The 27,340-nt window shown below is 42.3% G+C and overlaps 1 protein-coding gene across 25 annotated transcripts in view; it reads left to right on the top strand.

Moving 5' to 3' along the window:
- MAGI1 (membrane associated guanylate kinase, WW and PDZ domain containing 1) overlaps positions 1–27,340 on the top strand; it is a 622,973-nt gene that overhangs the window by 580,150 nt on the left and 15,483 nt on the right. For 9 of the 25 annotated variants that reach the window (XM_067755101.1, XM_067755099.1, XM_067755095.1 and 6 more), the window contains 6 exons: positions 7,347–7,563; positions 11,439–11,522; positions 14,352–14,443; positions 16,356–16,548; positions 19,626–19,934; positions 23,288–23,491. In XM_067755101.1, coding sequence (XP_067611202.1) covers positions 7,347–7,563; positions 11,439–11,522; positions 14,352–14,443; positions 16,356–16,548; positions 19,626–19,934; positions 23,288–23,491 — 1,099 coding nt within the window. The remainder of the gene's footprint in view (positions 1–7,346; positions 7,564–11,438; positions 11,523–14,351; positions 14,444–16,355; positions 16,549–19,625; positions 19,935–23,287; positions 23,492–27,340) is intronic. The other 16 variants (XM_067755097.1, XM_067755103.1, XM_067755118.1 and 13 more) reach the window with 7 other exon arrangements.

Raw genomic sequence — 27,340 nt, 5'->3', positions numbered from 1 at the left:
TCATGAGGCCTAAAGTATGATGAGCATATACTTTCAAAAGGTAACAAAGCAGAAATATAACATAAAACAAGTACTCACATAATAAAACTCATTCAGCTCTTAATGATAATAACTTAAGTGAAGTAGTCATCCAAAGACATAAAAAGCTATAAAAAAATTGAATCAGATACTGTGATAGAGCTATGGAATTCTTCCAAGTTCCCCAGCAGCCTACGCAGCATAGGTAACCACATTATTTACTTAGCTTTTATTTTCAGATCAAAAAAAAAAAAAGCATAACGTGTTCACTAAGGACACAGTGTTTTCCTAGTTCCTAAAAAAGTTCTCACAGGGACTTCCCTGGTGGTCCAGTGGTAAAGAACCTACCTTCCAGTGCAGGGGACCCAGGTTTGATCCCTGGTTGGGGAACTCAGATCCCACATGCTGTGGGGCGGCTGGGCCCGCGAGCCACATCAACTGAGCTCGTGTGCCTCAACTAGAGAGCCGTGTGCTCCAAACTACAGAGCCTATGCACTCTGGAGCCTGTGCGCCACAGCTAGAGAAGAAAGAACCCGCACGCTACAACTAGAGAGAAGCTCACGTGCCGCAATGAAGAGCCTGTATGCCACAACTAAGACCCGATGCAGCCAAATAAATAAACACTTTAAAAAAAAAAAAGAGCTCTTACATAAAGTTTTCATATGGGGGACACCAAGTGATGGGCAAGGAAGTGTCCTCAGCAAATGCAGCAAGCTGAAAGGTAGCAACAGTGACAGGTTTCTGTTCCATGGTCCTCTGTCCCTTTCCCGCGGAAGGGATGCTAAGGACATAGCTGACAGCTAGTCATTAAGAAATATGAGGGAGAGACCTTAGACAATGTGCACAGTAAGTGACCCCGGCCTGAATCATCCTGAATGCTGCCTCTTTCTCAAACTCTCCTGGTGGCTTTAGCACCCCAATGCCACTTGTCCCAGATCCAGGGCATAGCACAGCCCACCAAAGCTCCAAGCTCCAAGGAGAAGCAGTGAGAGTAGTGGATGGGAGAAGGCCTAGGGTTACTTAAGTAAGTCTCCTTGCCTCTCATGGCTCACAGCAGCTCATACCCTCGGCCCTTTGAAGCCTTAAAAAATAGAATTTTCTGTTGTATTAGAGTCCATTACAACATTCAGTATGAACTGAAATTCATTTTCATATCCAATCAGAACTTTCCTTTTCTTCTCCATTAATTCCTCTTTCTTGCCTTTTGGAAGAAATCATTTGACTTAGACCCATAAATGATAAAAGAAAGAGACAAAAAGAAGGACCATCCTCTGCTTTGGCTTGCATTTGAGACTGATTTTCGCGCAACCTTTAATGACATTGGCCTGATACCTCCTCAGCACTTGTAGTTTTTCCTGTTGTCCATGTAAATCGCTGCAGTGGCCTTCAGTCTTGGCAGATACATGAACTGTAAATAATTTTGCCTTAAAAATGGATTGATTTATCATTTTTAAGCCACATGAATTCTTTTCATCATTTAAGCTAAGTGCTGTCTGTATTCATTTGCTCTTCCGAGCAAATATTTTCAGCTCACTTTATAAGTACCTCCGTTTTGAAATCATTCTGTGAAATACTAATGAGCTGACTTTTTTCCCCATTTCCATTTATAAAATCCATTGCATCTTCCCACTTTCTCTGGCCTGTCAGTAATAAGGAAATCATTTGTTTTAGGAAGGTTGGTGCAGTTTCATTTTACATGGTCTTATGACACAAGTTCACAGCCAGATGTGGCCAAGGATTTCTGTGGAGTTTTCAAAATTGAAATCGTTTCTTTTTTCCTAGTTGGCCCTGATTTGATACTCAGAAGTAAAAATCTTGCTTCAAAAATATCCACATAGTGACAACAGCTAGTGTTGGAGACATTCAACTCGATATATGGTCCTCGTTTCCAAGCGTTATTCAAGCTGGAGGTGGATAGTTGTGTTTCTGAGAACTCCTCCTCCCTCCCCCTTCCCCCTTCCCCTTCCCCCTTCCCCCTTCCTCCTTTCCCTTTCCCCCTTCCCATTTCCCCCTCCCCCTTCCTCCTTCCCTTCCCCCTTCCTCCTTCCCCCTTCCCCTTCCCCCTCCCCCTTCCTCCTTCCCTTCCTCCTTCCCCCTTCCCCCTTCCCCTTTCCCCTTTCCCCTTCCCCCTTCCCCTTTCCTCCTTCTCCCTTCCCCCTTCCCCTTTCCCCCTTCCCCCTTCCCCCTTCCCTTCCCCCTTCCCTCTTCCTCTTTCCCTTCCCCCTTCCCCTTTCCCCTTTCCCCCTTCCCCTTTCCCCCTTCCCCTTTCCCCTTTCCCTTCCCCCTTCCCCCTCCCCTTTCCCCTTTCCCCTTTCCCCTTCCCCCTTCCTCCTTTCCCTTCCCCCTTCCCCTTTCCCCCTCCCCCTTCCTCCTTCCCTTCCCCCTTCCCCTTTCCCTTCCCCTCCCCCTTCCTCCTTCCCTTCCCCCTTCCCCTTCCCCCTTTCCTCCTTCTCCCTTCCCCCTTCCCCCTTTCCCTTCCCCTTCCCTCTTCCCCTTTCCCTTCCCCCTTCCCCTTTCCCTTCCCCCTTCCCCTTTCCCCCTTCTCCCTTCCTCCTTCCCCCTTTCCCTTCCCCTTCCCTCTTCCCCTTTCCCTTCCCCCTTCCCCTTTCCCTTCCCCCTTCCCCTTTCCCCCTTCCCCTTTCCCCTTTCCCCCTTCCCCTTTCTCCCTTCCCCCTTCCCCCTTCCCCCTTCCCCCTTCCCCCTTCCCCCTTCCCCTTTCCCCTTTCCCCTTCCCCCTTCCCCTTCCCCCTTCCCCTTTCCCCTTCCCCTTTCCCCTTTCCTCCTTCCCCTTCCCCCTTCCTCCTTCTCCTTTCCCCTTTCTCCCTTCCCCTTTCCCCCTCCCCCTTCCTCCTTCCCCTTCCCCTTTCCCTTCCCCCTCCCCCCTCCCCCTTCCCCTTTTCTTACTCCTCCTCTCCCCCATGCAGCCTTTCAGCAATGCCTATCAAATCTGGCACCAAAATATCTTTTGACTTTACTTGTCCCTCCCCCTTGTCATAGCTTTTCCCCTTGTATAAGCCACCCCGGGTCCCTCATCTGGTCTGCACAGTAGCTTCCTGACTGGCTCTCTGCTTTTACTCCCACCCACATCAACCTATTCTCCAGACAGTAGCCAGACCAAACTTTCTGGAAATAAGTTGGCTCCTGGCACATCCGTGCTTTAAATTCACTAATGGATTCCTCCTCCCCAGAACTAAGAGTGAAACCCAAACTCCTTAAAGTAGCCCACAAGGCCCTTGCATTATTTGGTCTCCAAGTTCCTCTCAAGCCACGCCACCCCCTGCTGTGCCACACTAGCTACCTCTCTGCTCTCCAAACAGGCCAAGCTCACTTTTGCTTCGCAGACTTGGCACATGCTGTTTCCATTAATGGAATGTTCTTCCAGAGGCTTCTCCTTATTACTAACCTTAAGGACACTGCAGTGTGTTGTCATCAGTCTGTCATTATTATTTGATTAATATTCCATCTCCACACATACACACACCTAGATACATAGGTACAAATTCTCAGGTACTATCTCTTTCTTACTTACACATTGTACTTTTCAGAATCTGGCTCATAGCAGGTGATCAGTGTGTATTTATTGGATGAGCGAATAAATGTATTGCAGGTCACTTAAGAGGGGCCATTCTGGATGTGCTATCATTGATGGATTGCGCCAGCCATGTTCTTAGCATGCATAGAATTACTTTAACAGACTTGCAAGTGTATCTTTATTAATGCTTATTTGAGGGCCAGTTTCTCACCTAGAAAAATGAGGTGAGAGACAATCACATTTGGTGCAAGTCGGATCCTGTGTTCAGCAGTGAATTTGTCCTCATGGCCCAAGTCTTCTGGGAGGGAATCCAGACTGCTGAAAAGGCATATGAGGTGACTTTAAGTTGAGAGCTATATAAACATGGCTTTTCTCCTGGACAGTTCTGGACCCTAACCAAATAAAAGATAATGTCATATCTAATTAACGTGTTCTCAGAAAGTAAAAAGGTATATTTTGAACTTCTCTACACACACAGAACATAGCTTCAAAAAGCTTAGGTGCCAGGGTACTAAATACAGAATGCATTTTCAAATTAAGTCATTTTCATAATTGAACTTGAGAGGAAACATAAAGCGAGGTTAAATCTTATCAGGGAAAAATCCAGAAAGTTTCCGGATGCTCATGTGCTTGGCCCATGAGGGTGGGTTAGAACATGCGTTTAGCGATGGGTTAGCGCTGGCCTAGTGTTCAGAGCATGTTCTCAGGATGCTGCTGTACTTTTATTTTCCAAATTTAGGAGCAAAGTTTAGATGGCATTCAAAGGGGATGCAGAGGTGCAGTTTGATGGAGAGGCAGTTTTGTAGACTCTGTCCAGACTATATCCGTCATTTTGTGATAAATTGGACCTAAATGCGTCCTTTATGGGGAAGGTGAGAAAAGGGGATAAAAGTTTTTAAATGGCCCAAGCCGTTTCTGGTAAACTTCATTTGCACCCTCTGGTTATGGCGAAGCTGTCTCTTCATTTAAACTTGAGATTTCCAGGTCCTCTGTGTCAGATTTGTTACACTGGGACAGCCATCGAAGGGTCTTGGAAACCCCTGAGGTGACATACAGAGTCTGTGTGCATGCATTTGTGAGCGTGTCTGTGGAAGCACCTGTGCCTTCGCTGCTGGAGAAAGGTCCAGACTCTCTCAGTGGGACAGGGTTGCCGGTAAGGTGTTTCTCTCCTGTTCAGGAAGAGGCAGTGATTGGAAGAGGTTACATTTCAAGAGGTTACCGAGTATCCCCAGGAAAGGAAGAAGAAGAAGATTGTGCAGTTGCCCTCAGGTAATCCCGCAGTGCGGCTCACAGGGTCCTGGTGAGGCTTTGTGAAGAGGAACCTCTACACGAAGGAGACTGGAACTTCCACGGTCAGAGACTGACTCTAACCATGAAATGAACTTAGTGTCAATGGACTGACCCCACATCTAGCATTTGCTACTCATCTGAAAAACCAGGCGAGGGTGGTCATTTGAAGAGAGGGATGAAACTCTCATGGTTAATCCAGAGGCCCTTCATCTATTGAATTATTTGCTTTCACTTTTAAAATATCTTCTTCCTGCCCTTCCAAGAGGAGAGTGGACACAAAACACTACCAAAATGTAAAAAATAGAAAGTAACAGTCCCATTAATTCTCCTTACCAAGGTTCATTTCTAAATGAAAACAGCTTTACATTTGGTCTTGATTATAAAAAACATTCTCTGTACATTATAAAAATAAGAAGTAGGCAGTACAGGAAAGTATAAGAGGGAGAAAACCCACCCAGAGCCCATCTTTTTTTCTATTTATGCTGAGGTGTGTACACTACACATGCCTGTTTATAATGGAGACCCTTACAAAGACCGCGGTGAAGAGGAAAACAAATTCCCATGCTCGTGCAAAAGGGAATGGGGATTGTATCCTTCGTTAATGTCTTTCTGACTCTGAAAATCTTCAGCATGTCTCCAGGGGAAGCAAGAAGGCAGGTTTTGACCTTCTTAGGGAATAGAAAGGGGATAGCTGGCCCTGAGAGCCGAATTCACTTTGGGGAGGACCCTGTTGGAAGTTGGCAGAACCAGGTTCTGTCCCAAGTCTTCAGAATGCGGATCCACCCAAGGCTGAGCGGAGCCCTTGATCCTCAAAAGGGAACGCTGGTGATGTGGGGTAATGGTGATGGTTGTCCCTGTCCAAACATCAGTGTGTTTTCCTGACCTCTTCACCCAGAGTATGTTGTCCCCTTGAGTCTGAGTGAATTAAGCCCCTCGTATAGCTGGTTCCCAAGACCTCTTTGCTAGTTTAGAATATGGTCCTCACATCTCTCCCGCAGGCACATCAAGTATAATTTTAAAGAGTCTATCTTACCTTCATGAAATACATGCCCAATTTTCGACTTTGAGTCCTTGCTAAAACCTGTCTTCAGATCTGTGATCTGAACAGTCAAGGGAAAATGAAGTTTTTGTCCTTGGCCTTACTTCAATGCTTACTTCAAAGCAAGGACTGGAAGGGAAGGAGTAGAGGGACCTGAGAAGTAAATGAACGGGACCTTGGAAATTTCCACGGAGATGTGAATGGAAGATGGAGGCTACCTGGGGGAGAGAATAAGGAAGAATGGTATGATAGGACTGATTGCAAGACTGAGGGCAAGATTTTGACACTATAAAGAGCTTTAGGGAACTAGAATGTCTATGTCAGAGATCTTATATACTACTCGAAAATCATAAGCTATACAGGATCTATAAGACAGGCTGGAGATGCCCCTTTACAATGCTCTGAAGCAGTTAAGTGTAGTGACATGGTGTCTGTTGTGTGAGAGACAGGACTCCAGGATTTTTCTTTTGAATGGGGGGAACTAAACACCTGGGCTTACCACATCTTTCATTGGAGAAAATAAGAGCTGAAATTATTTTATTTCCCATGCAGTATTTTTCCTCCGACTAGATTTTGCTGTTGATTCAATGGCCCTTCCAACAAAGAGCATCTCCTAAAATGGGAAGGGTCTTTAGCTGAGCAGAATTTAAGGAGCAGGAACCTCCTACTTATTCTACTGAAATTGAAATGAAATTCTTTGCCTTTGACTACTACTCGGAGCTTGGACAAGTTGCAAATCTAAGAAGGCTGACCCCCCAAGGTCAACCCATATATAAAGTTGGATCTTGGTTTTCAACCAACAGTAGTATCAGGAGATCAAGAGGTGTAATGCGATGTCTGCAAAACTGATTCACTAAGAATTATGAAAGCTCTTCAGACAATGGTTTTTTATATACTTGTAAGTACAAGTGCACACATAATGCTAGGCATGATTTTTTAAAGATCTGATCTATGTTTCTTACAGGCTAGCAGGACTGATGGTAAATCCTTAGCAAGAAGTTGGGTATTTTACTACTGAAAAAGGGAAAATGTGGAGTCCCAAGGAGCATTTTTAGCCCTGATCCTATTTCTTCTGGATATTCTAGCTTTCCACTTAAACCACGCATGGTATTCTGTGTCACGTTTGGTTTAAAAATGAAGATGTTAAAACGAGTACATTTCGTAATAAATGAGCCCAGTGACTTAGCTGAGAACCTGTGATGAAAATTGGATTTGTTTTCTGCTCCAACCCTGAAAGCGGTATGGTTTACCATGATGTCCTTCTGTCTGGTCTACCCCTCTATCTGTCTGCCAGTCCCCAGCGGATTTACCTGCATTCAGCATGAGCCGAAGGTGGAAGCCAAAATGTTGTTGATAAATTTATGTATGTGTGCGCAGAAGTGCTGAACAAAAACCAGCTGATGGAAAACACCCACTCCGGGAACCAATAATAATCTCTTCTTGCCCCTCTCACTCGCTTCCTTTCAGCAACCACTGGAAAGAAAAGACAGCCAGAATAGCTCCCAGCACAGCGCTGCCAGCCACCGAAGCCTGCACACAGCCTCTCCCGGCCACGGCACACAGGTGCTACCCGAGTTCCCACCCGCCGAGGCCCCGGCTCCAGACCAGACTGACAGCTCTGGGCAGAAAAAACCAGATCCTTTTAAAATCTGGGCCCAGTCCAGGAGCATGTATGAAAACCGACGTGAGTAGCACCCTGGCTCCTGTCTTCCCTGGACTCCGCCGCAGGGCTCCAGCTCTCTTCTTGAGGCTTATTGAGAATAGATTGTCAGTGTGTGAACAGGAGAGAGGTGAATCCAGGTGAGAGGTGACAGCATCTCAGAGCAGGGATAGAATCTGCTGGATATTCACTGAGGCCCCGTTACGTCTTCTGTTTGGGCAGGTGGGGTAGTCGTGGATGGTCCTCAGATGAAGGGCCTGGGTAAAATGGATTTATTTTTCCTCTCCATTAAAAGAAGTGGCCAAAAAAAAAACAAAAAGAAGTGGCCGATAAGTGCTGCTGCCCCGTTAATTCTTCCCTACATGGAGATGGTGGCCTCCTCTGAGCTCCTGTCTCGTGAAACAGCTCTGATATACAATAGAACATAAATACGATTGGTTTGGATTGCAGGAGTGATGAGAAGAAATTAAATGCTTTCTTAGTGGTCTCGGTTTTTAAGAATACTGGTAATTTTTTTTAAACGTTATCAGTCTTTCTAAACATTCCCCTTAAAAAGAAAAAAAAAGAGTAGTGAGTGGTTTGTGTTTTAATCATTTATACTGTGGTTAAGTATGTTCCTTTAGCTTCACCTTTTTGAAAAATATGACCTAGTGATGTCATACATAGTACCTTTTGGGCTGTTATAAACCGGGTAATCCCTTCACATTTAATGTTTTACTTTTTATTATGAAATGATTTCCAAAAACTATTCACTGTAAACAGTATTCACTTATCTTCTTGTTACCAATCAGAGTTCCTAAAATGCTTTCATCTTAGGGGATACAAATGGGCCATTTTTGTTTGTTTGTTTTGGCGGTTGCTCTCACTGACCTTTTCTTCTGAGTATGATTGGTTGGGATGAAGCATCTATGAAGAACATGCACTTCATTTTCCCTTTTTGTCATAGGATAGGAGAGAATGATTAATGAGGGAGGAGGCCGGGTTTGCTGAAGGGTCAGATTCAAACTGGAAGAGAGAAGACAAGCATTCTGCCTTTCCTCTTGGTCCCCAGCCCCCTCAGCACAGGTTTCATTTGGAGCCACACCTGTGGTTCTCTTAGCAAAGCCCCGTGGAGGGCCGAGGCATGGGGGGTGGGGTGGGGGAGTGGGGGGGACACTGCAGCCACCCACCCACCCCCTTGGACTTGGCTGTGAAGCATTTTACTTGCTGGCTGGAGCCACTCCTCTGTGACCCAAACCAAACAGGGGAGTGAGAACAGCATCCCTGCCTGAGAAGGAAAGTGGCCCACACTGCTGGGTGCAAGTCAGCACTTAGGAGGCACGAGGCATGACTGGAGTCTTGGTGATGATCAAGTTTTAGAAGTCACCGAGGCTCCCTCTTTGCTTTTCCTCTTCAAGGAAGAGAAATCATTGCCTTCTTACTACCATAGTGCGTGGAATTAAGTAGGCTGTTTGACTAAGGCTTCACTGTGCTGGCAAAAGCCTGATAACTTGAGAAGGGTTTATTTAGTCCCTGGACTAGAAAGACCCCTGAGTACACCTCACTCCGGGCCAGAGGAAATGAAGTTCCATTTGGAACATCCCTTGTAATCAGTAGTTGCTAAGCATGAACCTGGTGTCTGTTCTCACTGTGTCTTCTCACTAATTGGAATGATTTCATGGAAGAAATGTTTTCCAAAGAGGAATATTTTCACATTCCCTTCACATTTCTCTTTAATCATGCAGGTCCTCCAATCAGTGACCCAACTTGAGTTGATGTGGAGATAACTGCTTTGTTGACTATGCCCCTGCTTTTCTCAGTAGAGTACACATTTATGACTGAGTTTCCCATGTATGAATCTTTTTGCAATAAAGTAAATCAGGTTCTGAAGTGCTGGTGTGGGCCTCGTGGACTGACAGACAATTCTAGTGCACCCAAAGAATAGGAGGCTGTAGCTCAGATGGCATTTTTACCTTGATGGAAGCAGTATTTCTTCAGAATTTGGTATTTAATCCATTTTTTTAAAAAAGTTTTCACCAGAAAAAAAAATAAGAAAAATATGTAATTCTGCCACAGGCAGCTGCTCTAAGCATTGAATGAGAGGCAGACTGAGATATTTGTAATGGTGCCAGTTTAGGCCTTAACTTTCTTGAACATCTAAGGAACAGGATCTAGCAGCACAAATGAGAATCAGGTTTTTTTGCTGATTAGACGCTCCATAATTGAGTGATTGTAGCAACCTGACCGATGTTCAAATTCACATAGATTTCTTCCTCACCACTAAATCAGGATAATGATGAGACTTTTCCCTCCATGATAGTTATTCAGTATCTGTCACAGATTTTCTTTTTTTCACAGTACCTATGAATGAACCTACGTCAATCTTGTCTTTTTTTTTTTAAATCTTGTCTTTTAATCAGTATTTGGCTTTATCCCAGATCAGTTTCTGCCATTCCCTTAGGCTGTTTTTTATCTTGTCTTTTGGGAAAAAATGAAAAAGTAAAGCATGTAGCCTCATTAGATGTGATTCCCTGCCCCTCTCCCCAAGACATATTAAAATGAGCAAAGTACTCCAGGAAAAGAACCAAGAAAATTAAAGTCAGCAGTAACATCTTAATTGTACCCTTAATTTCCTTTTTTGGGAAAATATATTTTCCTCATATTTCATTTTATTGTAAAGGACAATGTGAAGATTCTTAACAAAGTCTCTGATCCAGTTCCTTCACATGGTCTGAATACCGTGCAAAATATAGCATTCTTGATGTGGCCATCTGTCAAAACAGCAGTGTCCAGTTGAATCAATCTGAATTACAGATGTGTTAATAAATCCCTCTGAAGAGCTTAAGTGTTCAATTAAGAACATGCATGGGTGGTGGTGGTGGGTTGAACTGGGAGATTGGGATTGACATATATACACTAATATGTATAAAATAGATAACTAATAAGAACCTGCTGTATTAAAAAAATAATAAAGTAAAATTCGAAAAAACCCGAGATTTATTAAAAAAAAAAAAAGAAAGAAAAAGCATGCTTGGAAGTCCTTTAAAAGCCATGTTGCCTGTTTGTATTTTCTCTAGATAACATGGCAGTTGTGTACATCTTTTAAAAATGGCATCGATACAATCTTATTTATAAGTGTTCAGGAAGAGCAGCTAGTACCCACTAGTGTTTATTGTGAAACAAAATCTAAAGCTTGCAGTTCAAACTTTGCCTGTTCACAAAAGAGTTGGGAAAGAAAAATGACAAAGCTGTCATTTTAACCAGCGTACACGTGTCCCTCGAGAGAGACATGCTTAATGGTCTGGAATTGGTGTACAGCTCCTTTATCATAGTTTAAGGAGCTTGGGTGTACGTCTAGATTTTAAGAGCTATTATGACAGTTCTTATTTGTGTATTTGTTCAGCTCTTGGCCAGATCTGATGATTTGTGTCACTAAACAAAAGACTATTTTGGTTGAACTGCCCTAGAATTCATCTGAACAGGTTTTAGCCCAAGAATTAATCCCACCAGGAACTTGATACTATTTTAAATAAACACAGTAATGTGGCTGTGACAAAAGTATGCTTAAATTTTTTCGAAAGGAAATAAGGGGTTAGACAAATCTCAAGTTCATGACATGATTCAAACAAGGTCATAAGAGAATGGGTACTTCAGGGTATAATTAAATAGGAAGAGTCTAAGATGGTAAAGGTAGTTCTGTGAAATTCTCGGCGGTACAGTTGTAAATTCTAGCTTTTTGACAAGAGAAGTACGGTGGGAAAAAAAAAGAATCAAACCATAGTCTTTTAAAATCCACAGCAGCCTTGACCTTTATTGTGAAAGCTTAACTGCACCTTCCTTATCAATCAAAACTAAATTAAAATGAACTAAGAGAAAACACGTACATTCAGCTTTGCAAAATTGTGACATTACTATTCCAGCTATGTCACCTTCGCCTGCATCGGGATTGAGCAAGGGTGAAAGAGACAAAGAAATCAATTCCACGAATTTTGGAGAATGTCAGAGTAAGGATCTGCTGAAAACTTTCATTTCTCCATTATTACTCATCCTGTTTGATGTTCCCATTGGTCTAGGGGGCTAGAAAGAAACTCAGAAAAAGGAGGGAAGAAAGAGGGATGCCATGAACAGAAGTGTTTGGGGTGTTTTTATTGACCAAGGCTAGAGCAAAGACAAGATGAAATTAAAAGTGATGGGCATTTTTTAGCCAAGTCTGCAAATGCGTTGTGTGTCTGTAGTAATAGAGACTCCAGGGGAGATCTCTGCAAACATGGTGATTCCATTTTTTCTAATTATCAAAGGAAGTCTTTTGACTGCTTTATTGGGTCATTGGTGGAATTACCAAAGGAAATGAGCTGCTCTGATTGTCCCCTGTACCAGGGCTTAGAAGTGAAGAGAGCTGGATGAGATTTTCTTAGCTCTTCTTGATTTAGTCTCAAAAAGAAGGGGGGGTGATAGTAATATCAGAAAGATGATTCTACCCTGCTGCCTCCTGAAAACTTAATTCTAATAAAATCTGCCTGAAATAAAGAAGAGAACAAAAAATGTTTGGGGGGAATAGTTTAGAAACTTTAGTGCCCTTGCTAAGAAGGGACAGCAGAGGACAAAGAAGAGAAACATCATTCTATAATTCTCTAATATGTTTCAGTACTGATTGATCACCAAAGTTATATATTTAGAACATGGCATTTGGTTCGTAGAAGAATATAATTGTCGAGATGCCCAAGTTCAAGGACCAAAAGACTTTCTTTGTAACACATCTGTGTTTGTGTGTGTTTTCCTGAAAGGCTCATCATTGGCATCTTCTACATCCTTGGTGTCTGTCATTGGGTATCTTCGTTTTCAGTAGGAGGCTTTTTAAATAAATTTGCCGTCTGTTTATTAATTCTCAGAGGAACAATTTTTTTTCCAATGGACTGAACTGTATGATAAGCCTAAGTCTGTTGGCCATAATTGCCCATCCCATGGTGGCTTACTCCTAACTGAGCAATAAAAGGCAGAAACTTGCTACATTTGGTGACACTGTAGGATGGGCAGGTGTTCCTGTGTTAAATGATGCTGCAGAAAAAATTGGTCTGAGCTGGAGGTCTCTGCAGAGGTCTTTCCCTTGTTCACAGAAGGGCTCATCAGATTTCAAGCAGACTGCCAAGAACCTAGTGCTGGCTGGAAAGCACCCGTGGTCTGTTTTGGTAATAATCCTCCAGCTTGAGTGAACCAAAGACGACGGAGACTCAACCTGATTTAATTTGTTGTTTCAATGAGGCTCTTGAAACAATAGACAGCTACTCAAACAGAAAGAAAATATTGTTACCTTAGCATGCTGAAGAAAATACCATTCTCGAATTGTGTCCCGTGCTGTAGCCTAACTCCATGTACCATGGCATCTTACAGCTTAGCCTCAGCAATTATAATAAAAAAGCATTGGATAAGAAGCTCCCTTGAAAGCATGGCATTAAGATAGCTCAAGCACGAATATTCGATTCTCTGACTGGTGCTTACGTGTTCATTTAGTTTCTTCTCTCTCGGCATACATTTTAAGCTCGTGGGTGAGTCCCGAAAAAGGGACATCTCTCGCTAGCTTGAAGTCTAAACAACCACCTTCTTCTTCCCTATTCCACTGTCCAAAATCAGAGAAGATGGGAATTAAGTTCTCAGTACATACACAACTCCTTCAGCCCCAAAGCCAAGGAATTAAAGAAACCAGAAATTCTGCAGAACAGTATTTGAAAATCTCCTTTAGGATTCATGGCCACTAAATTATATTTTTTTTCTTTAAATAAAAGATTTGTCATTTTACAGACTGTAAAACTTAAACACTTACTTAAACACTAAAATATTAAGTAAGAATTAAATAGAAGTACCCCTTTTTTTATTACTTTAGTTAAGTAACAGAGTGTTATATAGGACAATCTCATGTACAGTAAGCATGTTCTTAAGGAAAATACTTTTAAAAAAAAATGAGATTTCCATTTGAAAGCCCTGGACTATTACTGAATTTTAAAAGTAAAATATCAAGCTGTTAGATAATAAATGAATACTTATAGTGGTGAAATATTATAGGCAAATACTGGGATAAAGCACTTATTTTAGTGATGAAATATGGTTCATAGATATAGGACAATTTTGTTCTCACCAGTGATCTTAAGGATATAGAAGGCTGACTACTTTTTCATAATAGCAGTGAAATCATAGTAAGTTTTATAAATTTGGAAATATTAGGATGTTTGAGAGTAACTCTTTTGGCAAAAATGATCTAACAGATCATATTGTTGGCATTGCTAGTCTTGATTACTTTAAGGAAAAAAAGAAGTGATTTTCTTTTTTTTAATTGAGAACACTTTTTACCTCAAGCTGTTTTCTTGCATCTTCTAGTTGATAACATCAGGCACTTAACAGGTCTTCTAAATCCTCAGAGCCAACCTCTGCTTCAGAGGTCACTCTGACAGCATGAGCTCCTTCCTCAGACATGGGCACCCACTTTGTGATGCAGAGCCTGATGAGTTTAATTTATTTAATTCTCCTTGCAACAATACCCAGGAGAGTGGTGAGTGCTGACTGCAGCCTTCATCAGGGATAATGGCTTGATTAGGAATTATCAAACAGTGGTTAGTCCTTTGAAAAAAATCTTAAGGCTCAATGACTATTCCTACCATTAACTTTCACCCAGTGTCCTCTGTTATTGCACCCGTCCAGATTATTTTGTTTACTTGTGTGTATTGGAACGCTGTCGTCTGCTCAAACACCATCAGTATCGGTCCTGTTAACTGTGTTCGCCTTAGGGCTCTGATTCCTTTTATCCGAGAAATAATCTCTCTCTTCCTCATCCCTCTCTGCAGTTCCAGATTATCAAGAACAGGACATCTTCCTCTGGAGAAAAGAGACTGGATTTGGATTTAGGATTCTGGGTGGCAATGAACCAGGGGAACCTGTGAGTCTTTTGTCTCCCTGCCCCTTGCCCCCCATCCCACCCTACCCCGCACCACCCCGTGCAGTTTTCTAAGACTTCAAAGCAAATTGGCAGCAGTGACAAATCAGCAAGATTTGAGTCCCACCAGGTGCACCCCTGTTTCGTCTTTTTTTTAAAATTTTGTTGGAGTATAGTTGATTTACAATGTTGTACTAATTTCTGTTGTACAGCAAAGTGATTCAGTTGTATATAAATATAATTTTTTATATATATATATATATATATATATATATATATTCCCTGACTGTTTCATCTTAAGCACTAGGGGTTATTCTTTGGATTTTGTGAACTCTTTCTGTCTTGATAAAGAAGGGACTAGATCCTTTCTAAAAAGTGTGTGTTTGTGTTTGTGGAGAGCGGCAGCTGCAGCGTCTGGAGCTCCCCATCAGAGAAAAGGGAACTGAAAAGCAAAATAGGAATAGACATCAACTGGGAATACAGTGGCCTGATCCTTCTGGCCAATTCTGTTAAATCTGCCAGCAAGTCGTTGGCTTTGTATATTGAGTAGCTGGGACAGAGAGCGCTTGACAAGGCATTATGAAAGGTTAGAGAAAGTAGGACCACGCTCTTTACAAAATTAGGGAAAGAACCCTGAACAAGGATCAGGAGACATTTAACCTCTCCAGGCCTCATCTTTAGAATAAATTGAGGAGAACGTCACAGGATTCTTTTGAAAGGGGAAAAGAGAACTAAAGATAACTATTGTTCATTTCCTCATCACAGTAAAAATAGCTGTGGTTTCTTGAGTGCTTACTATGTGCCAGGTGCTATGCTAAAGGCTTCTAACACCCATTCTTCTCATGTATCCATCAAATCTATGAATCTGTCCCATTTTTCAAATCATGAAATAAAGACACCGAAAGGTTAATGAACCTGCCTGGCATCGCAGAGTTAGTAAATGGAGGGACTGGAAAGGGTGTGATTCCAGAGTCCGTGTTCTTAAGCACTCTTCTGTCAAAGTTCTTTGTAAATGATAAATACCATGTAAAGATCACTGTAGCATCATTATCTAGAGAGAAGGCAAGCAAGGCACAAATATTTTAGCTAAAGTTTAGTGAATGGTTAGTATAACAACAGCAAGACATGAAATATAAGGACCTGCTCTGCATGCAGGTGCTATAGACTATGAAAATAGGGATGCCCAACCAGACTTGGCTTATCATGCATTCCCTTTTGCTAGGCACATGCTGACCTTTAAAGCAAAGTTGTATGACTATTATAATTAGTAGAGTTTTCTGAACAGAGGCCTCTTAGGTGGATAGAAAAGGGGGAAAAGTTTTGCCAATGAAGGGAGTAAAATGATTTATTTTTGCAAAGGGGAAAAAACAATGAGTCAGCAAACCACAGATAAATGTCAGGGTACTAAACAAGAAAAAGTTATTTTTTCCATTTAAGAATTATTGTATCACCTAGCACAGCACCTGGTACCCAGTGGGCACTCAGTAAGGGTTTGTGGCATGGATGCAGACATGAATGAATGAACTGAATTGTTCTCAGAGGTTGTGAAGGCCATCGTTTTACAGGCAAACCTCATTTTATTGTGCTTTACAGATAGTACATTTTTTTACAAATTGAAGTTTGATGGCAGCCCTACATTGTCAGATGATGGTTAGCATTTTTAACAATAAAGTATTTTTTAAATTAAGGTATGTACTTTTTTTTTAGACATAATGCTATTGCATACTTAAGACTACAGTATAGTGTAAACATAATTTTATGTGCACTGGGAAACCAACAAATTCATGTCACTTGTTTTGTGGTGACATTAGCTTTATTGCGGTGGTCTGGAACCGAACCTGCAATATCCCCGAGGTGTGCCTGTAATAGTAAACCAAAAGGTCAGTGTTTCATCCATCGTCCAATTACTCAACAGATTTATATCGGTCACATCGTACCACTGGGTGCTGCTGATACAGATGGCCGCCTGAGGTCTGGGGATGAATTAATCTGTGTGGATGGGACACCAGTCATTGGCAAATCACACCAGCTTGTGGTCCAGCTTATGCAACAAGCCGCCAAGCAAGGTCACGTCAATCTCACAGTGCGGCGTAAAGTGGTGTTTGCAGGTATGTTTTTTCATTCATCCCTTTAGACAGTGCCTTGTCACTTTATGCACAGAAGAGGCCCCTTTCCTGTGTCCGTCTCCTCAAGCATGTATTTTAGCAAATGTTTATGAATGTGATTAAGCTCAGAATTTCCAGATGGAACCCTTCAAAACTACTGTCACTTAAAAGCACTTTAATGGGGCTTCTTCCCTGGTGGCACGGTGGTTGAGAGTCCGCCTGCCGATGCAGGGGACGCGGGTTCGTGCCCCGGTCCGGGAGGATCCCACATGCCGCGGAGCGGCTGGGCCCGTGAGCCATGGCCGCTGAGCCTGCGCGTCCGGAGCCTGTGCTCCGCAACGGGAGAGGCCACAGCAGTGAGAGGCTCGCGTACCGCAAAATAAAATAAATAAATAAAGCACTTTAATGTGCCATCCGTACATGTTCAGCAAAGGCTTTTAGAAGAAGCCTAGTTGAATATATATGTCACCTCCCTCCATCCCCTTGCTAAACAGAACTTAGTCATTCTCTTCACTTGATGGGAATTCTCAACAAAAGAGGTTAGGAGACTTGTAGCTTCAAATTAAGAGAGCAAAAATTAGGTTTGCACTGCCAAATAAGCTCATAAAAAAGCTGCTCTGTTGTTGACAGTCATACGTATTAAACTATTTTAATTTTTACGTTTTTCACTATAAGCAAGTTGTAGAGCTGGCCAGTTCTAGGTCATGTTTCAGTCCTTCCTCCTGCAACTCAAATTCGTATACATCCTTCCAGGCCCAACTCAAAGATAACCTTATCTGTAAAACCCTCAGAAATTCCCTCCTTCCTCCAACTGTCTGCTGAGTTTAGCCTTCCCTTCTTGCCATCCTTGGGCATCGTGGTTCACTTCCGTATCAGAATCTGCCATTTTGAGGCAGTATTGGGTAAGTGTCTGCCCTTCCCATTCATTCACCATGTTTGCCTGCAGCCCCTGCCTCCAGGTATTCAAGACAGAACCCAGAATGCAGAACAGGCAGATTCCATGTGGTATCAGTTGAATTATTGATGCAGGATGACGTGAAATATTAGGAATTCTCCATAGCTGTAATACTAGTAAAACACCTGTTTATCAGATAAAATCAACTGGCATCTTGTTTTAAAAACAAACAAAAAAAATAACTCATAGGGACTTCCCTGGCAGTCCACTGGTTGAGACTCCTCGCTTCCATTGCAGGCGACATGGGTTCGATCCCTGGTTGGGGAACTAAGATCCCATATGTCTCCTGGCATGCCCCCCCCCCAAAAAAATTATAGAGCTCATTTAAATGGTATATAATTAATTACAAAAGAATTAAGATATCAAATTCCAGTGTGAGAGCCCTACCTGTTGCAGCCATGAAAAGAGTGTTAATCACTTACGTCCCTAGAGCTCATTTATGGCCTCAGGATCTTAACGTAGTATCCCACGCAACCAGTAGCAGCAATCAGAAATGGCTTTTGAGATGAGATGAAAACTTTCTGACTTCACTGGTCCAAATAAAAATAGTAGAGCAATGTGATTTTTGTTTGTTTCAGATGTATTTTTTAGATCTTAAATATTGGGGTTTTTAAGCTCTGGGTTAAAGGCATGTTCAGTCTTTGAAAAGACATAAGGCTAAGGGAAATAAGCCAGTCACAAAAGGACAGATATTATATGCTTCCACTTCCATGAGGTACCTCGAGTAGTCGAGTCATAGAGGCAGAATGTAGAATGCTGGCTGTACCAGGGGCTGGGGAGGGGAGAGTGATTAGTTAGTGTTTAATGGGTACAGAATTTCAGTTCTGGAAAGTGAAAGGGTTCTGGAGATGGATGGTGGGGATGGCTGCATAACAGTGTTTCTGTGCTTAATGCCACTGAACTGTACACCTAAAATGGTCAAAATAATAAGTTTTATGTTCTGTATATTTTACTACACTAAAAATGAAATCTGTGAAAGGGGATGCTTTGGGGAATACATTTAGTAGTCCTATCCAAAACCTGAACACATATTTTGCTGTTGACATGAAAACTAAGTCGGTCCCACCTACTACGGTGGCTGTTTAGGAGTGCTTTCCCCTGTCACTTGAGAAAGCAATAAAACTGAAATTTGATCAAACGAATTCTGAGGGAGGCTAATGTATCCAATTGTGTGATCAGAGTAGATCATTGACATCTGGAAGCGAGGAAGAGACGCTAAGTATACCTCTGACAGGTGTTGTCAGGAATCCCACAGTAGGGAAATCTTAATGGTACTGTCAGCTTGCCGTGTCTCCGGTGATGGAAAAAGCAAAGCAAAACTGTTTGCACATCTGAGCAGAATGTGACTTGAGGGTAATGACAATTTGAGTGCAGCGAAGGGCATATCTCTGAGGCAAAAATGGTAGTCACCCCTGCTGTGGGCCACACCTATACATCCTTCAGTGGGTCATTTTTGTTTGTTTGTTTCATTGAAGTCCAGTTGCTGTACAATATTATGTAAGTTACAGGTGTACAAGGCCGTGATTCACAATTTTTAAAGGTTGTACTCCATTTATAGTTATCATAAAATATTGGCTATATTCCAGTGTCATACAATATATCCTTGTAGCTTATTTTATACCTAATAATTTCTACCTCTTAATCCCCTACCTCTATATTGCCCCACCCCCCATCTTCTCCCCATTGGTAATCTCTAGTTTGTTCTCTATATCTGTGAGTCTGCTTCTTTTTTGTTATATACACTAGTTGGTTGTATTTTTTAGATTCCACATATAAGTGATCTTATTTGTCTTTCTTTGTCTGACTCATTTCACTCATCATAGTGTCCAGGGGTTGGTTTTTGATTTGTGAACCGGGAAATATTTCAGAGTGGGCCGATCTTGCTGCAAATTTGAGTCTGTATGCAGATGCTGAGATACAATATTGCTGTAAATGATACAGAACTGGGGTGTCCCCTTTGGTGTTTTTTCCATGAGCTCTTTTCAGTCCCTGTATCTCAGTTCTGTGAGGCCAGTTGCTGTCATAGCTGTCATAGCTGCGGAGCCTTAGGGGAAGGAGGAAGGGGTGGCAGGCAGGGCACCTTTCTCGCAAAGGCGGGTAACTGAGAGGTGAATCTCTTGCACAGCCTCCAAAACAGAGAACGAGGTGCCCTCGCCAGCCTCCTCCCATCACAGTAGCAACCAGCCGGCCTCACTGACCGAGGAGAAGCGCACTCCGCAGGGCAGCCAGAACTCCCTGAACACGGTGAGCTCTGGCAGCGGCAGCACCAGCGGCATTGGCAGCGGCGGCGGCGGTGGCAGCGGCGTGGTGAGCACCGGCGTGGTGAGCACTGTGGTCCAGCCCTACGACGTGGAGATCCGGCGCGGGGAGAACGAGGGCTTCGGCTTCGTCATTGTGTCGTCGGTGAGCAGGCCTGAGGCAGGGACTACATTCGGTGAGTGCGGTCACTTCTCCCCAGTGTTTCCTGGGATGCCCGGGACTGTTCTATGGCAAGTAAAAGACAGCCAAAATCTCATTAACAGAAATGCTTTTCATGCTTTCCGCTTCAGATGATGAAAGTCTTAATTGAGGATGGAGTTAGTTGGGTGGCTTTTCAAACCCTCCTGAAGGCTGGGATTTTTTGTTTTTAACCCTTCAGCTTCCATTCTGATTGCGTGTTCACAGGCAGACAATTTCACGCATAGGTGAAATTTGCAAAGCAGACCCTTGACAGGATAGAGTGTGAGAAATTCTTGCTAGAGAAAGCCGTTTGCAAAGTTCTGAGCAGGATATCAATCATAGCAGTTGCCTCAGAAGGTCTGAGTGGTTTTTTTGTTTGTTTTTGTTTTTTAATAAATTTATTTATTTACTTTTGCCTACGTTGGGTCTTAGTTGCTGCGCGCAACTTTCTCTAGTTGACGCGAGCGGGGGCTACTCTTCATGGCGGTGTGCAGGCTTCTCATTGCGATGGCTTCTCTTGTTGCGGAGCACGGGCTCTAGGCGTGCAGGTTTCACTAGTTGTGGAGAGCTGGCTTCAGTAGTTGTGGCGCACGGGCTTAGTTGCTCTGCAGCATGTGGGATCTTCCCGGACCAGGGCTCGAACCCGTGTCCCCTGCATTGGCAGGCGGATTCTTAACTACTGCACCCCCGGGGAAGTCCCGGTATAGGAGTTTTTAAAAGAAGCATATGGTTGTAGAAATAAATGCCAGGGGGAAAAAAACAGGTATAAGGAGTAAAAATATATATGAAATGCCCCTTCATCTTGTCCTTTCTCTACTCTATCCCCGTCTGAAATTTTAAATTTTAAATTTAAAATAATATGTTTACTGTTGCCTGGTTAAGAATCTAATTAAAATCTGAGTTCAGAGCCGCTTGTCTTCACTGCCCTTGAATTGTAGCAGGGATGATCGTCCTGTCTCATCCAGATGTTGGGGGTTTCAGCAGAGTATGGAGAAACACGGCTGTCACCCTCTCAGAAGGTTAACTCTCTGCTGGGTGCAATAGCTGAGACAAATAGGAAGCTAGGTTATTCCAGGAACTAGGAATCTATGAATCTGTTTCCTATTAGGATGGATTATAAGTATGTACTCCAAAACTGATCACCTTCTTCATTAAATAAAACATCATTTGTTATTTTCCCCAAGCACATTTGTTAATTAATCTGAAATATGGTGGGAGACAGGGAAGGGCTGTGCAGGCTTTGAAATGTACTTCACCTCTGTTTCCAAATGACTTACCCACAAGGAATCTGAGGACCCGTGGCCCAGGTCGTTTGTTGGCTGACATCAGCTAGGTGCTCCCTCCCGTTAGCTTTCTGCCCCGGTACAATTCCATTTGCCTCCATTTAGTCTTGGTACATTGCTTCCTGCTAAAGCCATTTCCCACTAAGGTGCGTTCATTAGGAGACAGTGAGTTAAGCCAGTTCCATGCATGTGTGGCTGCCGAAACAAACACCCATTACTAACAGTGCTTCTGTGAGCTCCATTAATAACATTATCACAGCATGTCACGGGTGGTGGGTGACTTGACCTCAAGGCAAGGTTGTTTTTTGGTTTTTCCATTAGTTTTGGAGACTTTTCTGCTTAATTTAAAAATAAAAAGAAAGGCGGGGGGGAGGGAAGAAATCTCAAGTTATTTTCTTTAGATCTACAGTTTGTCCCCATGTACCCTGTGATGTTCTCAGGATTTCAGAGTTCTCAGTTTCCCTTTCTAGAATGAAATAGCAGCTGTGTCTGTGTTATTTAACGAATACGGAATGACCTCACCCACAGTTTGGTCTTTGATTGCTTTCCTCTGGCTCTTAATACAAACAAATTAAACTTTCCCTAATACCTTGCATGAGACTTCTGAGCTATGCGAAGCTTTCCTCCCACCTGCTGTATGATACCTTTCCCATGGGACTTGTCCTTGGAGATGGGCTAAATTTAATCAAGACCTTGAATTTGGGTATGGAGGCTTTCCACCACACCTGCTTGTTGCTTGTTCCAGAAGACTGTTTAACTGCCTTTTGAAAGATTCTTTGACCTTGACCTTAAATCCCGTGATACAGACTCAGGCAAATATGCTGAAATTCAAAGGAATTGTAGCTCATTTTCCCACACATTTTCTCTAAATTAGGACGGAAGAGTCCTCTCCGTTAGTTTCAACATCTCCCATGTTAGTTTTGACACCTTTTCCCACAGTGGCTCAAGTATACAACTATCTTTACAGCCCCCAGGAAGACAAACTCTCAGAATCAGTGAATATGCCTAAGAAAGTTTGAAACTCAGTATGCAATTATCTGGAAACCCTGTGTCAGGCGTCAAAGCCAATTTCCCACCTCTCTTTAAAAGTTACCAACGCTCTTGGTTGTGAAATGAAATGCCTCAGAGCACACAGTAAAACCTTCTTCTTCAAATGCACTTTTCCTGGTTTTTCCTCTCGTAGCTGTGTAGTAACTGATCAGGACAAAGGAAATGATTAAAGGAAAAGGGTTGAGGAATGATTTGAACCTAGTTTTGGTTCACTGTCCTCAGCTTGAGTATGTACTAGATTTTCTTATTCCTTTGAGGGGATTTTTATGAGAACAAGGAGGATTTCAGAGCTAATGAGCCATTTGGGCCCTTCTCTGAAAGCACATGAGAGAGGCTGATTGAGCAAAGGTCATAAAAGGAAAAATACGTGTCAAGGTTGGGTGCCTTCTTGGCTCATCTCATATGTGCCCTTTTGCTAAACCTTTCATCATTCTGAATAGAAGGCAGAAAGTCTAAGTGTTTGTCTATTAGGCATTTTCAGATTGGATTTTTGGCGCTAGCAGACTCCTAGGCCTCACCAGACGCCCAGTGATTATTTTTTCTAAATGGAGAAAGAACAAAACATTGGCAGAAGCGTAAGCAACACCTGGCGAAAATGATGTGACTTGAACACAGAATGCGCAAAAGCCTCCCTCCCAGCTCTGGGTTTCACGTTTGCAGCCTCCAAATAAGCCTACGGCAAGTTATTTTTGGGGCTCTTGAGAATCTTTAGAAGTTCCTAAAGATCCCAAATTTTGCCACTGATTGAAGGAGGGAAGCTTGGGGTCCCCCCTTCTTTTGAATCGGGAAAGGACTGCAGCAATGAACTATCATTTTTCAGGGTTGTAACTTCTTAAACAAACGCCCGGAACTTTGCCAATGTTTTGAGCCCCGGCACAGAGTTCTCCTTTAATAACATTTGCTTAATGCTTTAATTAATTAACACTTAACCTTCTCTTTCCCTTCTCAACCCTTTTTCTCCTCCCTTCACTCTATTCCCATGTAACTTAAAAAAAATTAAAACTGACTATCAAAGCAGGCAATGCATGTGTGGCCATGCCTCACAAAATAGGTCGGATTATTGAGGGGAGCCCTGCTGACCGATGTGGCAAGCTGAAAGTAGGAGACCGGATCTTGGCGGTAAATGGATGTTCCATCACCAACAAGTCCCATTCCGACATTGTCAACCTCATCAAGGAAGCGGGAAACACAGTTACCCTCCGCATCATTCCCGGGGATGGTAAAGTATACCTATTGTGTGTGTGTCTCTCTTCAGCTCTGTCTCTATCATTAGTGTTCATGTAACTGAATAGTTTTGACCTAGAGGCAGCCTTATCCATGTCTAACTGAACATACCCATCAAGCAAACATGAGCCACTGTTACTAAATCTTACGTCACCCTCTTGACTTCATCCTCTAGCCCTGGGACCCTGTCTTGCTACAGAGATAAACATTTCAGAAAAATCTTTAACTTTCTCCGATTTATTTTGGCTGTGGTGCCCTTGTCTTTAAAACAGCAGAAAAGTTTGAGTACGGGTGGTGAAGCTCGTCTGATAGTCTACCTGGCGATTATTAAAGATTTTTTTTAAAACGATGACTGAAATCTGAATGCGTAGTATGGCGACAGCACAGAACTTATGTAAGGACAGTGCAGAGCCAGTGCTCTTTTTTTTTTTCAATCTGAATAAGTGAATGTATCAAAGTTTTTTATTTAATGGGAGGTTATTAGGATTTGTGCCTATGTGGTTTGTCCCTTATTTTTGCATGTGGATGAAAAAAGAATAAAATCTCTGTGTTTTTGATATTTTAACCGGCCTCCATGAAACTAGGCCTGTTCTTGTTTATGTGTTTGATTGGTTCAATTCAAATCTTTGGTTCTTTTGTAGCAGTGGTGATTCTGTCCCCTGGGGGGACATTTGGCATTGTCTGGAGTGGGTGCTAATGGCCTCTAGTGGATAGAGAGCAGGGATGCTTCTAGACCTCCTACAGTACATGGGGCAGCCCCCACTGTCAAAGATGAGCCAGCAAAAAGTGTCAATACTCATTATTCATATTTAATAAAAATGAAGTTGATACGCTAATGTCACTAAGTATAGATCCTTCAGAGAATTAAGTCCTGTGTATTGACTTCCTTCTAAGCAGACTTTGCCCTTGGGAAAGAAGTGATAGTTGTCCTAGGATGTTTCAGTGTCTTTTTTTTTTCATTCTTGCTACATATGTTATAAAATAAAATATATTCTAAAAGTCAATGAGTATTTCTCAAGAGGAAACTGTGGTTTATGGGGGAACTGTGATAAAACTCTCTGCCACTGATCTATAAAATAAGAAAATCAGAGATTTTATCTGAAAGTAATTCAGCAGATCAACATTTTTATATACTAATTGCTAGAAAGTGAGGCATATTATTTTAAAACTCGAGTGCTGTAGACTGTGCCTTTCAGAAGAAGAAAATCTAAAACCGAACAATAAATATTTGAACATCGTTGGTCCTAAGAACAGAGAGGTTCCTCTGTACCCAAAATACCCCATACCAAATGTAGAGGAAAAAATAGCTCCTTGAATGATGGTCTATTTCAGCCTGCCTCAAATGCATGGTTAGTAATTTACCATCTGGTCTAGAGTCCATTCTACCTATTTACCACACTGGAAAGCTATTACAACTTAGGAAAGTGATCACAAGATGATAGAACATAGGTTCCTAATGGAAAGGATGAAGGAGGCCAGAAAACTTTGGTGACAAATGGTTGAGAGAGCCTAATGTAGTTTATAAATTCAGATATATTTATCTCCATGCTGTGGAGAGATTTCAAAAAAATTAATCCAAAAGAAAGAGACAAAGGAATTGACTGGCTGGGTCTATGTTGGTCAGTCTTAATGTGGGAATGAGAATTTCCAAAAAGGAAGGAAGGAAAGAAAGTGCTCCTTAAGGGAAGGGCTTAGAAAAAGAGTTCACAGTCGGGAAAGATGTAGATATGCAGAAGCAACTTATACTCCTGTGCACATACTTGTTGACTTAATTTAATGTTCTGCAAGGGAAAATAGTTTTGGAGAACCTGAACACCAAAAAATAGAAAGCAAGATAGATCATCCAATAACAGTTGTGAATAAAAAGACATTTTTTAAAACTTCAGTCTTTCAACAGTGTAGAATTCAGACAGGCATATCACAGGCCATCTTGGTTAGAAGAAAGTAAACATTACAGTTGAGACAGTGTAGTTAAGGAACGACGTGTTGCTGAGGATGTGATTTCATTCCATGATATTTCAGGAATTCATCACCATGGTAATAAAACTGTTCACCAATTACGTTGTAATTTTCAAAGTCCAGGTAAAGCAAATCAAGCCTGGCAGCCAGAGGGTGGGTTTGTAATGCTCATCTTTTAAATGGGGCCAAAAGTTGCCGTCTTGGAAATTAGAGTGAAGGCAGGGGAGTTAGGTTTCTGGAGAGATGGAGAGATGCTGGAGCAATCCAGAAGGATTTTGCAAAAACCTAGAAGACAGAGAGTGACCATTACAATCTGATGAAGAGAAAATCATGCTGGATCCACCTCCTCTCCGTGAAAGTGTGTTGGACATGGTAGATTGTAGGTAAAAGGAAGGTGTTCTCTCCATGTTAGGGACCTCTGATCTCCTTCAGTCTCTCACTCTAGTATTTAATGGATCCAGTAGCCCAGAGGCATTTTGTTCCATGATCCTCACAAGGAGACTGAAGTTCTTCATTAGAGTGGCTTTGGAGCTCTTAGAAATACATCTTGTCCAGGGTACTGTTCTCAGAAACCCAACGAGGCACTTCACAAAGAGGCTCTCTTATGAGTCAGACAGGAGATAAGCTGACCAAACTTGGAGGAGATCAGGCTAAACACTTTATATGAGCTTCTGGGCTACAGTTACTTGTCCATTACTGAGTTGAAGAAGACTAACTCATCCTTTCTTTGCACAGTTCCTGAAAGAGAAACTTACAAAGCAAGGTAGTCTTGAAATGTCACAATGTGGTTGAGCAATTTTAAGTTCTTGAGGTTTATTTTTATCAGACATTCAAGTCAAAGGTGTGACAAGGATTGAACTGTGAAGTCATCATTTTCAAACTGTCATTTAATATTTGTGTTCTCTGACTTTATCCTGTCATGTGAATCTTATTTCAACTCAGGATAAATATTTGCAAAATGTGTATCCAGAGATTCCTCTAAGAGCTCCCCCATCTACCATTAATGGAGTCATGAATTAAGGAGAGATTTGCGTATAGTTAATGACCGAGAATGTCCCCAAATGAAATTCACAACCAAAATATTAATATACGGTTTAAAGGATTAAACTATACCTGGTATTAGTCCCCAAATGACTTTATTATATACTTTCCCTCTGTTCTACATAAGGCATTGTAACCATCATTTTGATTTCTTACAACAAATTGTTTTAGTTTTCTAAATAAAAAAATGATCAAATTTAAGAAAAAAAAAAGGAAGATGCACCATTGGTTGGGCAGTGCTTAGAACCCACTCCCCATCCACTGCCTTATCTAGCTCATGCTGCTTGTTCTTTTTTTTTTTTTTGCCACACTGCACGGCATGTGGGATCTTAGTTCCCCGGCCAGGGATCGAACCCGTGCCCCCTACAATGGAAGTGCAGTCTTAACCACTGGACCACCGGGGGAGTCCCATGCTCATGTTCTTTCTTCTTATCATCAGTCACGTGATTCTCCAGCTTCACTCCTCTCTAAGTAGTTTCCCTCACTGTACCTCTCTTGTTTCCTTCTCACCTTTCTGGCTCCAACAAAAGCTTTGAAACACGACCCCCTTGATTTGGCACTATCGTGTTGTTCGAAGTCCTGCCTTCACAGTTCTAGGACAGGCCTGGCTCAGAGTTCTCACCATCTCTGCTTTTACTACCTTTGGGACCAGGATAGGAGATGAAGTGGGGGCAGAGCCTCTTCTCCTGTGAGAGATGGACAAGGGATAGGAAATTGATCATGGCAACACAGAAAGGCCCACAGAATGGCTAAACATACTGCATTTGAACTTGAATTTTGACTAGTTACACCACACATACTTCCTACCACTTGTGTTCTATAGAAACACCCTGTGAAATCTGGG

Source organism: Pseudorca crassidens, chromosome 10 (assembly GCF_039906515.1).
Source record: "Pseudorca crassidens isolate mPseCra1 chromosome 10, mPseCra1.hap1, whole genome shotgun sequence".
In the NCBI taxonomy this organism is placed as follows: Eukaryota; Metazoa; Chordata; class Mammalia; order Artiodactyla; family Delphinidae; genus Pseudorca; species Pseudorca crassidens.
The sequence above is the reverse complement of the archived record's forward strand: the minus strand, read 5'-3'. Positions and strand labels throughout refer to the sequence as shown.